The 15,084-nt window shown below is 32.2% G+C and overlaps 1 protein-coding gene across 1 annotated transcript; it reads left to right on the forward strand.

The window, feature by feature from the left end:
- The first annotated feature begins 50 nt into the window (after positions 1-50).
- On the forward strand, positions 51-13,880 carry Prp19 (pre-mRNA processing factor 19). Its single transcript, XM_072523073.1, has 8 exons — positions 51-165; positions 317-466; positions 516-784; positions 2,474-2,668; positions 4,305-4,506; positions 5,224-5,544; positions 7,035-7,239; positions 13,263-13,880. Exons 1-8 carry the CDS (start codon positions 147-149, stop codon positions 13,405-13,407), a joined length of 1,506 nt encoding a protein of 501 aa, XP_072379174.1. The 5' UTR covers positions 51-146; the 3' UTR covers positions 13,408-13,880.
- Positions 13,881-15,084: the final 1,204 nt, after the last annotated feature.

The raw sequence follows: 15,084 nt of genomic DNA on the forward strand, positions 1-15,084 counted from the left end.
ATTGTTACCAACTACCAACAACGCATTTTAAATATTTGGTCTGTGATAGTCGGAGATATTAAACCAAGGTATTTTGATTGCAAAATTCATCAACAGAAAAATAAAAAAGAAGAATTACACCCTGTCAAAGAATTGTTGTAGATAAAATGGCGTTGTGTTGTGCCAGTAAGTATTTTATTTTTTATTTATTATATTATTTGTATTCGACTATTATTTTTTAAGTTTTATTAAGCAATAAAATATACTTTATTTTTTATAATTAACTGATTTCATTAATCGGACGCCGGCAAAAATTAACCTTAAAATTTGTTTTCAGTTTCAAATGAAGTTCCAGAATACCCTGTGGTATCCCCATCGTCGGGTGCGATATTTGAAAAAAGAATAATCGAAAAATACGTACAAGAAAATGGCGTGGATCCTATTAGTGGCAAGGAACTGACAATCGATGATTTAATTGAAATCAAAAGTATGTTTTAATTAGATTTTAAAGGAAATTCTAATTTTATTTCTTTTAGCTCCCCCTGTTGTTAAACCCAAACCACCTAGTGCAACTAGCATTCCCGCGACCTTAAAGCTTTTACAAGATGAATGGGATGCTGTTATGTTATATAGTTTTACACAGAGACAACAGCTTCAAACAGCTAGACAAGAATTAAGTCATGCCCTGTACCAACATGATGCAGCTTGCAGAGTAATTGCCAGGCTTAATAAAGAAGTCACAGCTGCAAGAGAAGCCCTTGCTACACTTAAACCTCAAGCTGGAATTACAACAGTTCCACAGCCAGTATGTATATAACTAATTTAACCTTCTACTACGGACGTGGTGCCCACATGACCCCCGACTAAATTCAAATTACGCCCAATTTTTTATTTTTGTTGTTATAGGTTTGTGACTCGCAGGTACCTTCAAGTTACAGTGACGTCGATCGCTTCACTTATTGATGAGTTTTTCAGTAGTGTGTTATTTAGTTTATCACTATCTAAAGTTCGAAAGGGGTCATTTTGGCACCACGTCAGTGTTTGTGAAAAATTTACGAAAATGGCAGGTTCATCCAAAACAGTACATTACGGTGATAAAAACTGTGAAGAAACTCTTGTTAGCATGGCATGACGAGGTAGAAAGTGAGAATAGCGATATGGAAGAGTCAGGTGGCTCTTTAAATGACATTGAAACTGAGCATGATACAGATTCGGTAGTAGAAGATGATAGTGAGGGAGCTAGTGGTGACTTGTCTTTTATAATAAAACCAAAGGGGCGTAGATGCCCTTGAAAAAAAAAATGTGCAAATTATAGTTCAAGTAGACGTACTAGGCGTTGGCCTATGGCGGTATTTTATTCCATCATCGACATCGCAGGAGTTAATTCATATATATTAAACCAAAGCTATCCAGTAGCAAATAACATACTACGGGCAGTATTTGTGAAGCTATTCGCCAAACAACTCGTTTAACGACATTTGAATAGAAGAATTATCAATCAAAGACTTCCAAGAGAATTGAGAATGAACATCAGTAGAATACTGAACAAACCGATGATTGATGAAAACGTGCATCCCGATATGAACCACAAACGAAAAAGATGTGGGCTCTGTCCACGAAAAAATGATAAAAAGACTAAGAATTTATGTGATGTTTGTAAGATATCAATGTGTGATAACTGTAGAGCTAATATTTGTAAAGAACGTACAAAGTAACTTTTTATCTGAATTCCAAAATTGCTAAAGTTTGGGTGTTGTAGTTTTTTATATGGGGGGTTTATTTTTTTGGTTTATTTTGTTTTTTCATATTTCGTATATTTGATCTTTAATTTTCCATAACTATTTTATAAACATTTTAAACAATAAAAAAATTACAACATTTTTAGTAAACCGTTTCATTATTTAGGACATTTTGACATGTAATTTGTAATATGTTTAATAACTAACAATTTGGCAAAATATTATAAAAAAAAATGCATACACTAATGTAAAATATATCAAAAAAATTATATTGAACATATTTTGTCATATTTTTAAAAAATGTTGGCAATACCAAATAGAAATTACATGGGGTCCACATGGCACCACATCCGTAGTTATGTTCCAGATTGAACACGTCAGTGGTAGAAGGTTAATATTTCAATAATTTTATGTTGCACTAAGTTAATCATCAGAATGATTATGAAAATGATTCATGTGGAAAGGCACTTATATACAGGTGCTATTTATAATTTAAATGGCCGAAATGCTGAATGTTTCCATGAATGTCTACCTGTTAGTTATTTTTCAATTAAAGTAATAACGTAAACTTCATTGTTTAACAATATATTATTTTATTTTAAAACTTTAGAAGTTATTAAAAGTATCTGTTAATGATTATAATTTTTATTGAATATTTGGTGATGATATAACATGTTTAAAGCAAATACTTATTATTATGAAAAAATCAACAACACTTTAAAATGCCTTGAGATATTTATTTTGTGTATTTTTAGGCTGTAGCTGCTGAAGCTGCAGGTGTAGCAAATCAACCAACTGAACAAGCTGGTATGAGTGAAGAAATCATAGAAAAATTACAGGAAAAAGCTACAGTATTGACATTAGAACGTAAGCAGAAGGGAAAAACTGTACCTGAAGATTTGACAACCCCTGAGCAGTTACGAAACTTCAGAACATTATCCTCACTTATTGTAAGTTTAAATAAGTTCATTATTAAGGGGGGGTAGGGTTTATTTTCAATAGTTTAAACATATTTTTAAGACTTTTCGAAAAATTGTGTAATATAAATTTATTTATAACATACAGTATAGTACAACATTTCAAGAGTATTATATGAAATTTTGGTACAAAAATATTAAAAATCAAGAAAATGACAGCTAATTTTCCAAGATGAAAAAAAAGTTACTTTCTAGTGTTCAACGTTAATTATAACTGGATCATCTATTGACAAAAAAACAAAAAGATTTCGTTAGTTTATCAAAAAACTGTTTATTTTATCGTTTTTTTCCAATTTCAGAAGCAAAAAAATGAATTTTTGAAATTTTTTTTGTTAAAATTTGATTAACTTGATGCTGTAAAATTAATTACATATAACAATAAAATGAACAATATCTCGACGTTACGACCTAGTAATCTGTCTATAAAAGAAGTGTGCAAAATTTAAAAAGGATTGATCAAGTAGTATTTGAGATAGAGTAAACACAAACTTGAAAAAAATTATTCTGAGAAAACTTATTTAAAAAAAAACTTATTTATTTTTAATACTCATACAGTATTATCTATTCCAGGCCCATATAGCGACATGCTTCCTCTTAAAATATTTAGAGCATCTTTTGCTCCCTTTTTTGACAAACTCTGCCTTTTTTGTTGTATCTGCAGCCACTTTATCTACCCTAGTAATTCAATTGATATCTGCAGCGAGTGCATAATTATGAGAACTTGACACTGTACTTATTAGAATTTCTATGTGGGTGCTGACTCACCCCACTCACTCCTAAATGTCTATAACTTCATCAATTTTGCTCCGATCACTCTGAAATTTTATCTAAAGAGTTATATGGTTCTTGTCAGAGCCTTCTTTCAGTGTGTTGATGTTTTGTGAATTATTTCATGTTATTATTTTTAATCTGACAGATGCCAAGATCGTAGTTAGCCACAGATGAAAAGCTTATGGCATAAACTAGTACTAAAAAATATACATATATATATATAAACATATTTTTAACAGTACCAATAACATTAAAAATGGTTCAAAAATAAACATTTTACAGCCTTAGTCAATGGAGGTTTTAAAAATTTTGTATCCGCCAAATAAGAAGTTTTGTAACGAGGTCTTTAAGACCTCGTTCCACCAAATAGGAAGTTATTTAAAAACTGTTCAAGCAGAGAATGTGTTAATATTTCTAAATACTGGCAACTGAGTAAATAAGTTTAAGATGCAATTTGGGCTCTCATACCAAACTTTATCAACAGCCTAGGCCATATCTAGGAAGACAGCAGAACAAACTTCTCTTTTGCCTTTTCAATGATGTGTGAGATTCTATCCACCTGGTTATATTGTTTATGTTGTATATTTTTCTCTAAAACCAAATTGATGAGAGGGAATTAAGTATTTTCTTTTATTATAGGCATATGCAAAAGACTTCATTTTGCTCAATTTACTTAAAAAATATTTGTCAGGTTTTAGTCACAGCAAGGATATTTATCCCTTTGTGAAGTGTTCACAATTATGAAAATGAATAGACCATCTTCAAAGTTTTGAACCATCATTTTTTAAGAGACCTGTACTACTATTCAACAGTATTTCTAATTATATCTTTTTTGCAGGGATTACATTCAGCAAGTATCCCTGGTATATTAGCATTAGATGTTCATTTATCAGACACAAGTAAAGTGTTGACAGGTGGTAATGACAAGAATGCTACTGTATTTAATAAAGATACTGAACAAGTAGTTGCCATATTAAAAGGACATACAAAAAAAGTTACAAAGGTTATTTACCATCCAGATGAAGATTTAGTTTTAACTGGTATGTATTCTATTTTGTTTTATAAATGTCTTATTAAAATAAATTTACTAAAATACTATTTTAAGTATTACAAACTTTATTTTAGCAGGGTCACTATTTATTTAGCACACATCTTGAGAATTGAATAACGAAGAATTTAAAATAAGAATTTAAAATTCTCCAGTCATATTTTTTTTATATTACATGTACTATATTTTGCAAGATCTACAATGGTAAGCTGATCATTTCAGCTGGTAACTGACAGTTACCAGCTGAAGTCCGTTTGAAGAGGTTTACTCTCCGGACACTGGAACTCACTTTAAGCATGGGTGTATGTTACCTGAAGTAAAATTTAATTAAAATATTAAACATCAAATAATATTATCAACATCATGTACAATCTTTGGTAACATAATACATTTTAAAGGGTTTTTACCCAAATATTTTGGTGGCTCAGGCATGGTAACCTGTATTTTAACCTGATGATGGAACTGTTGTTCCGAAAACGTTCGTGTTTTTAATGTAGCCCTTTTAAGGGTTTTTATATAAAATATACCCATATACAAAGATTAACCTCTTTTTGTGATACGTGGTATACAGCCAGCTGCAGGAATTATTTTCCTTGTGGATTTTATTTCTAGAACCTCCAACTCATTCATCGGGATCAGTGAACATTACTTAGACTTTTGTTGTACAGCCTTTGTAAATATGTTTTTAACATGCAAAATCATTTTCCAGCTTCTCCAGATGCCACCATTCGTGTCTGGAATGTACCAACATCACAAACAACTTTACTTTTACGACCTCATGAAGGTCCTATTACTGGTTTGTCATTACATCCTACAGGAGACTATGTACTATCTACATCAGAAGATCAATATTGGGCGTTTTCAGATATCAGAACTGGTACATTGTTAGCTAAACTTTCAGATAATACAAATACACCTTTAACAACAGCACAGTTGCATCCTGATGGTTTAATTTTTGGAGTTGGTACGGCAGATTCTCAAGTCAAAATTTGGGACTTAAAAGAACAGACTACGGCTGCAAATTTCACAGGTAAAATTAAAGTAATAATAGATTATGTGATAATATTTGAACTATTGATTTCATTAACGTGTTCAAGAAAAAAAAACTTTTTATATATTGCTTTAAGTAGATTTTAGACCTAGATTTTTTAATGATGTGTATCCATTGTAAAATTTGAACTGTCCCAAATGAAAATAATACTGGGAATATTACATATGTTTTTCATTATTTAATATTTCATAATTTCTTTCATAAACTCAAAAGAATGAAAATATCATCAATTTGTGAAAATATTCTCAGATATTTTTATGGATCATCTAGAGTCAAAGATTTCAAAACATCCCATATTCTAACAGTTTTTATATTGGTGGAGATACATAGACGACATACTGGTATGTTTCACAGGAACTAACAGGCAACTGGACCAATTTTTATCGTATATTAATTCACTTCATAGTCATATTGAATTTACAATAGAAACAGAACAAAATCAATCCATAAATTTTTTAGATTTAAAAATTATCAGACTTAAAAACAAACATGACTTCTCCATATTTCATAAACCTACCCATTCATCATCCCATCCCACACAACATAAACTGGCAGCCTATCATAGTATGTTACATAGATTAACAGAAATTCCGATGTCAAAATACAATTTTGAGAGAGAATTAAATATCATTAAGCAAATAGCAGTAAACAATGGATACAACAAACAAACGGTTAATAAAATGTTAAATCAAAAACTACACAAGAAAGCCCTGAAATTAGTATTTCCACCACCAGAGAAAAAACCCAGTACCTTCTGCTCGATTACATATACAGGCAAAATATCAACAAAAATAGCCAAACACATAAAAAGAAAGGAATAACACCAGCTTTCAGAACAAATAACAACCTAGGCAAATATATTAAAAACAGCAAGAGCCAAAATAAAAAACACTTACACACTTAGATGTGGCGACTGCCCAAAAACTTACATCGGTCAAACTGATAGAAATTTTAATAAACGAATAGCAGAACATAAAAGGGCTTTCAATAATAGAAAAACAGATTCTACATACGCACTTCACCTTCTAGATCATAATCATTCTTTTAATGACGAATTTAAAATTCTTCACATTCAAAATAAAGGCCTTAAGCTATCTTTGTTAGAATCTATGGAAATCGACAAATTAAAAAACAGATATAATTCTGAATGACCAACTTGACACAAACAGTTCTCCCCCTCCTCAATCTATTTCATTAGAGACTATAAAGTGTAAACGCATGCCAAAAATAGATCACTTGAGAAAGGCAATTAGCCGAAACAGCTGTAATGATAAGAGTTTAAAATAAATTTTGTGGAAGTTTTGAAAACAAAGTTTTCAGTGTTTTATTGTTACATAAATGAAATTCTTCAGCATGCTTACGCTTTTGTACAATTAAATAATTTCACTTAGATATGCTGTTTGACGTTTTCTTTTATTTTGTACAAAATCTTTTGATTATTAAAACATGTTTTATTTTGCTATTTTCAGGACATTCTGGGGCAATTTCATCCATATCATTCTCTGAAAATGGTTACTATTTAGCGACAGCTGCTGATGATGCTTGTGTAAAACTGTGGGATTTGCGAAAGTTAAGAAATTTCAAAACGTTACAATTAGATGAAGGTTACCAGATCAAAGATCTCTGCTTTGACCAGAGTGGTGCATATCTAGCGGTAGCTGGAACAGATGTTAGGTAATATGTTTGTGTACAAACTACTTTTGCTAAATTTTTGTTAAAAAATTAATTAAAAAACTCAAAGCCGAGGTTTTTCTACATCGAATATTTAATATTTTTAAATCGACATTACTAATTCTGCTATACTAAACTTAAAAAGTAACGATAATTGTAATCAATCATATATGGTGTCATAAATTGTAAATTAATAGTTCAATCTAATCTAATTCGGAATTAATCAGTTAAAATTAATTTGTCCTTATTTATCAAGATGTTTACATTTTAATTACTATTTAAATGGGAATAAGCCACAATTAAAGGTTAAAATACGTTTATTAATTAAAAAGCCACAAGAAAATAGCTTCAGAACAATATTAAGTTTACATTTTAATCTCAGGTCGTTTTGCTCTTCCTGCGATACAAAAGAAAAATATTTACTGTAACTAAGGAATATATATATATATATATATATATATATATATATATATATATATATATATATATATAATTCTGTTGTTTATCAGCATCTTCCAATTGAAAGGATATATTGGTAATAACGCTCCAAAAAAGCCCTTTTGTTTGAAAGCTCTTTATGTGAATCCGTAATTGACCTGTGCTTGTACCGAGGTATAAACTAAGACTTAGCGACAACATATGGCAGGCACACTTATCATTAACAGTTCTCTAACAGTTCTCTACTTGTCCAATTGAGGTGTTGTCTACCCAGACGAATCTGTTTTCGTTCAGTTGTAAGGCATGGTGCTGATCGCAGAAGGTAAGCCACAAGAACGCTTAGATAGTGCGTAGACTCGTGTGCAGGACAATACCATCAACTTGTTGTTTCAATTTACATGAAGTGGATTAGCAGCTGATGTGCGAGCCAGAAAAGGAGGTATTTTCATATATCTCCAACGATCTGTATGAAATGTCGAATTCAAACGTGTCACCTGGTGTAGAATGATTCTCCCTATTCTCCATCTTAAATCCAGCCATCGAGCTATTTATACTTGATTACTGTCTAGACGATATTGATGAAATACCAAATGGCTCATGTCTTCTGAAATATCACCCCTATTAGATCAAAATTGAATGTAATTGTAAAGTATGTAAAACTACGCATTTCGCAACGAAACCTTAAATGTCATTAACCGCTCAACAAATGAAAACAATGTTATCATGCGCATTTAAGAGAACTCAAGATTATTTGTTTTATACATTAAAACGGAGGTAAGTAAGTAATTTAGAAGGTACTGTATATTTTACATTCTGTTTTTACAAATCTTTTGCAAATTATTACAAACGACAATGCGGGAAGTAGCATTTTCAAGAGCTCTTAGATCCAGAAAAAGAACAAAACCAAGAAGAAGAAATAATGTTTCTTTCAATGTTGAGGAACCAACATTGAAAGAAACTAGCGAAAAAAATAACAAAGCGCCTGACACAGATGGAATAACTGCGTAACTGATAAAGAATAGTGGACATGTGCTATGACAACGTATCCATAAACTAAGGGCACTAGAAGTCATCCCAGAGGATTGGAAAGTAGCGATCATATTTCCTATGTTCAAGGGGAAGACAAACGAATCTGCGAAAGTTATAGGGGCAAAACAGTGTTAAATGTCGCCTACAAGATATTATCCGGAATTATACAGAGTCGCCTTGAATCATTTTCGGAAGAAATAATTGGTGAATAGAAATGTGGTTTCAGACCAAAGAGATCAACTATAGACAAAATACCTATGTTAAAAGGTATACATGAAAAATGTGCTACATATAACATACCAATTTAAACTTGTTTATTGATTTTAAACATGCGTTTGATGGAGTAGATAGACAAAGAATATTAAAACAACTATCCATGTTAGGAATACCAAAAAAGTTAGTTAAACAAATGACTTTGGAGGATTCAAAAGCCCTGGTCAGAATAGATGAAGATATGACAGGCATTTGATATTGAAAATTAAGTTAGGCAAGGTGATGACTTATCAACACTTTTTAATCTAACTTTGGAAGCTGTTATCCGAAAACTATATATGAACGGTTGTATTAATACAAGATCCACTCAAATATGCGCTTATACTGATGGTGTTGCCATAATAAGCCGCAATAGAAGGGTATTCAGTGAAAAAGCAATAGATTTAAAACGGGAAGCCGCTGCATTTGGTCTAAATATAAATGAAAGGAAAGCAAGATATATGAAGTGCACAAAGTCGAATCGACATGAGAATCTGAAGGTAAACAACCATACCTACGAATATGCCTCCACTTTTTCCTACCTAGGCTCAATAATAAATGACACTAACAACGTCATTCAAGAAATACAAGCACGGATTATTAGCGGTAACAAGTACTTAATGAAAAGTAAGTTACTGAATCGTGAGTCTAAGCTTAGAATATACAAAACAGTAATTAGACCAGTGGTCACAAATGGATGTGAAACGTGGACCCTTTCAACCACTGATAAAAATAAATTGAGAATATTTGAGTGCAAAATACTAAGAAAGATATTTGGATTAACCCATTGTAGCGATGGTTCGTTAGGAATAAAAATGAACTATGAGATGGGTGAATTAATGCAGAGCGCAGATATCTTTAGATTTGTAAAGTCACAACGACTAAACTGGTTTAGCTATTTAGAAAGAATGCCAGATAATCGACCTGTAAAAGTAATCCATAGATGGCAACCCCAACGGAGTAGGACAAGTGGAAGGACCCGTAAAAAGTGATCTTATAGGAAGATCTGAAAATCCTGAACATCAGACGGTGTTGAAGGAAAGTATGCGACAGGGCAGAATAGAAGAACGTTGTTAAGAAGGTCAAGACTCACAAAGGGTTATAGCGCCATTAGAAAAAGAATGCAGTACCAAATTGTTGGGGGAATCTGACCAGTACTTAAGTTTATTTGTTGTCTCGTAAATCACATATAGGATAAGCTTGTTATAAAACTACATAGTAAGGGGCAAAATTGTACAAGATTAGGTTGTTAAGAACATGATTCGACAATAATAATTGACATTGACATGAAGAATATCGGTAAGGACGGAATGAGGACCAATTGAATCCAACTTATAAAGTTGGAAAATTTGACATAAAATTGTTTAAATGGCTCATCACAAATAAACTAAAGTAGAAAACAAAATAAAAGTAAACAATTTGATACATGTTGATGATGCTGTATTGATCGCATTTTGTATGAAGAATCTCTAGAATCTATTTACAAAGTTAAAGTATAAGAATCACAGGAGTTAAACTGAATATAAATAAAGCAAAATGTTTGTGTATAAGCAAAAAACCGACGATTTTAGAAAACTTAGTAGTAAACAATGGGCTAGTAGAACAGATACGGTCCTAAGAATATCTGGGAACAATGCTCAATAAAAAATGTGTCAACACGCAGGAAATCAGGACGAGGAAACAAAAGAATATGTTCTTTTCAACATATTAAAAAGGCAGTTCTTGATAGAAACATCAGTATACCACTGCGTTTAAGGATTTTAAAATGTTTGTTGTATGGAATTCACTTTTTTGAAATAGAAGCTTCGACACCCACTGAAACAACATAAACAAACTTTGAAATCTACTCGTAAATTAAAACAATACCTAATTTACGTCCATTTCCCTTCTTATCATATTTCAATTACAATTATACTATTTCAATTACAATCTGCAATTACTAAGCTCGGATTAATCCGATTTTATTAGCAAACCACTGACATTACATGACTGAGAGATTCGACCGTTACTCATTGAATTACATTTTATATAACAATACACTTAATGTCTATCAGTTTTTTTAAGCCGTCTCATAAACCGATCGTACTGCAACTAGTTGGCTTATTGTACATGTTCCATTCATTCATGATACCCGTTCCAGAATTCTGGAACCCTGTACCAGCTTGTACAGGTCTAGAGGATGCTTACCATATATTTTTGGAGTCTATGGACTATTTTAGATCCTGTGCTATAAAGTCTGCAGCTTAAGTCTTCGTGAAACCGATTGAAGTCCCATTGTATGCAGGTGTCACTTTTTTACAAAATGCAGAAGTATTTTGTAACTAATGCTCTTCTGGCGAGTTTATCAGATCTTTCATTGCTGTATATTCCCCGGTGAACTGACACCTATACCAATAGTTCACTGTTATGTTCCGCCAGTGTGTCAAGTCTTTTTCGGTATTCCCACACTAGCCTAGAGTATACCTTAGAGCTTCTAAGAGACCCCATCGCCGCTTGGTTATCTGTGCATACATGGTCCCGCTTCAGATCAAAACCCCTCATGTTAATTTCTCTTGCACGGTGCAAGATTGCATACATATCTGCCTGTAATACAAAAGTTTATTCTCCTAGTGTGGAACAGAAATGTTTAAATTTCCACCACTACTGAATATTCCTGCACCCGGCCCTTCTGCAGTTTTAGATACATATGTGTACCAGATATAACGCTGTAGCCCAGGTTATGTATTTCCTCTCCTCATTTGTGCGTAGATGTCCACTTGGAAACGTACTTTATGTTTGTATTTGGGTACCATATGGTCAGAAATCATCAATTTGGTATCACTTATTTCATTTATATTACTTGACATTTCTGCAGTCTGTTCTATGTCCACGATTCGTCCCATCTTTTTGCCCTTTTCAGTCCCTTATTATATTCAGTCAGATGCTATACTCGTCCCACTCACCTGATCTTTTGGCGAAATTAAATTTTCATCTAATTTCTGTCTTTTGATGTGCAAGGTTGTCATTCCACCAGTCCACTTTCCTGTTGGAGTTCCTCACTATCTCCGGACAATTGTCTTCGAACGTCGACACGAAACTCTTGAAATCGTTCTAGATTTGTTCTAGATTGTACTAGATTTACAATAAGTTTGCTTGATAAACTTATTACCTGTTTTTTCAAACGTGTTAGTGGTTAATGGTACTGCTCCATTTTAGTTTTATTGTAATCTGTTATACAATAACAAACAAATTAATGTATATATAATTAAACAGACAGGTTATTTTATTTAGATAACATTTAATACATAAGAAAATAAAATCTTAAAAAGCGTGACCTCAAATAAGCTATTTACAAGTTCTGACAAATTTTTAACTTCAATAGTTATCTTTGTTAAAATCGATAATTAAAATAGCGTATCTGATAATTGTTTTGGTAAATACATATGTACTTTTTATTTGGCAACTGCCCTTTCTTATCCGCCAATCAATCACAAACATATAAACACCTAGAGAAAAAGCCAACAACACACAACCAATAACATACCAACAACCCCATAAACACACCTGCATCTGCATATGCGTATGCTGCTATTTGTACCGAGGAGTGGGCTATAGTTCCTTTAGTTCCACTGGCCTTGACTGTTCCTTCTACTGCTATGTTGAATAGTACAGTTGACAGAGAATTGCCTTGTCGTACTGTCCCTATTGCAAGTGTGTTTGTGTGCTTCTTCTGTTGTTATTTTAGCTTGAGATCCCTCCATAGTCATTTTTGTTAATTTGATTAGCTTTGCCGGTACATTTTGATTTTTCATGTCATTAAATAATTTATTTCTTCCAATACAGTCAAAAGCTTGTAAAAGTCTACGAAGAGGGTGTGGAGTTCTATGTTGTGTTCGTGGCATTTCTCGATTGTTTGTGTAATTATGTGGATCGCATCTATAGTAGATCTGCCTTCCCTGGATCCTTGCTGGTAGTCCCCTGTTTCGGTGAATAGTGTGAGTTTTTGTTTAATGAGGGCAGTTTTTTGTATTGTACTCAGTAGAGATATTCCTCTATGGTTGTTACAGTCTGTTAATTCTCATTTCTTAAATATTGGTATAATTCTGCCTTCTTTACAATCCTCGGACATTTCTTCTGCTTCCCATATTCTAACTATTAGGTTGTAGATGCTTGTTAATCATTTTTCCCCACCGTTTTTAATCCGCTCGTTGGGAATTTCATCTGGGAGAGAAACTATTATATTATTGTTGATTATATTAATTTTAAATTAATTCTTTTTAAATTTTTAACATATATTTTCATATTACACTAACTCATTTCTCTTTCAGAGTGTACCTATGCAAACAATGGCAAGAGCTGAAAGTATTTAACGATCACACTGCTACTGCTACCGGAGTTCGATTCGGTAAACATGCCAGATTTATTGCCTCGACTTCCATGGACAGGACGTTAAAATTGTATGGTTTAGACTAAAATAATTAAATAATAAATATCTTATAAATATGAACTTAACCTCATTATATTTGAGCGTTCTTTTGGTTTAGGGTTTTTTCAAAGAACAAAAATTTCGAAATTTCTGCGTAGAAATGTTTCTTACGTATCAGAGACTATTAGTTCTCGATGTACGGCCAAGATTTGTAACTGAAAATTAAACCAATTTGGTGCTGTTGCATATTTTTTCCTTAACATTAGCATTTGCAGTACAAAAGTTGTGTAATTTTTAACACGGGAAATCAAAAGTTTTGTCTTAAATCGGAATTTTAAGAAACAGCAATACAGAAAATTGCTTAGTAAAAAGTTCATATTTTTAGGTTTTTATTATTGTTTAACTATAATTTAAGTTTAGGGTGTCTTTTATTATAAAGATCAAAAATGTTTTTATGGATTCCAATCTGTTTTTATATAGAATAAGCAATTTATAAATGTGTCAATAAAAAACTACTTAAAAATTATTTTTATTGTTTTGATTCGTGTTAAAGTATATTAATAAAAATAATATTTTATTATTAAAATTAGCAACCAGTGTATATTATCCACTGTTATGTAATCTCGTATATTTCTAGACATGAATTGCCGGCATTCGAAGAATATCAATAATAATTTGTTATTAACAAAATAAATGTCAGTATTGATAGATTAACATAACGACACAGCTGTATTTGGTACTGCGGCTCCAAATAATAACGATGCAGTTTTAACATATGAAGGGCCACGGGAAAGAACGATCAGAGTCCATGGACAGTATGGGTCAAGGGTGGATATTATACAGCAAGTGGTAACTAATATACCATGTTCACCACTAGTGCAGAGATTTACTCATCTAATGCCTTTTTCAGTTACAACTTTTTTGGGGTCGTGGGATCAACTAAAATATAATGTTTTGAAGATTATCAAAAACATCTGAGCATTGTGTCGGATGAAAAAAGCTAAGCGTGCCAAGCCACATGACTCAGGTTGTCGTATGCTCAACTTTTTCTTTTCATAAATGCACGAAGCCAGTCGATACCGGCCATTCTACGTTCTATCCATGATTTTTGTACGTTTACTTCAGCTAGTTAGGTTTGGTCATAAGCCGTATTGCTGCAGGTTTTAACACAGAATATTTTCCTGTTCATCTGTAAAAATTTTTTCACCGAATAATTTGGTTGCATAGTGATTGGTAAATGTTCAGGATTATTTCTTTTCTTCTGCACATATCTCTGAAGGGTTTGAAATTTGACATCAAATTGTTGTGCAGCTTGTCTTAATGAACATATTCCATCAATGACAGCACTAACAGCATTGGACATCTATACAGCAGCAGCGTTGTCCATTTTGTGTGGAACATTCAGTCTTCTAGGCATCCGCAACAAAACGGTGTCATTTTATTCACGTACCTAATTACATAAGATCAGAGATTAAGTGATCAAATTGTATGACCATCTTTTATCTTGCATGGCAAGTTACTAAAAAAGATTTTAATTAAATTTAATTATCTTGATTTTAAGTTACTTAAGTAAAACATTGAAATTTAAAAAAATTTAATGTATACTATTTTAAAATGACACTACTCATTTGTGGTACACAACATCTAATGCGCCAATGTTCAGCTCAGATCACTCAATAACTGCTTATAGTTTCAGCAATATATTCCTCTGAATATTGGTTTTA

Source organism: Diabrotica undecimpunctata, chromosome 2 (assembly GCF_040954645.1).
Source record: "Diabrotica undecimpunctata isolate CICGRU chromosome 2, icDiaUnde3, whole genome shotgun sequence".
NCBI classification, from domain to species: Eukaryota; Metazoa; Arthropoda; class Insecta; order Coleoptera; family Chrysomelidae; genus Diabrotica; species Diabrotica undecimpunctata.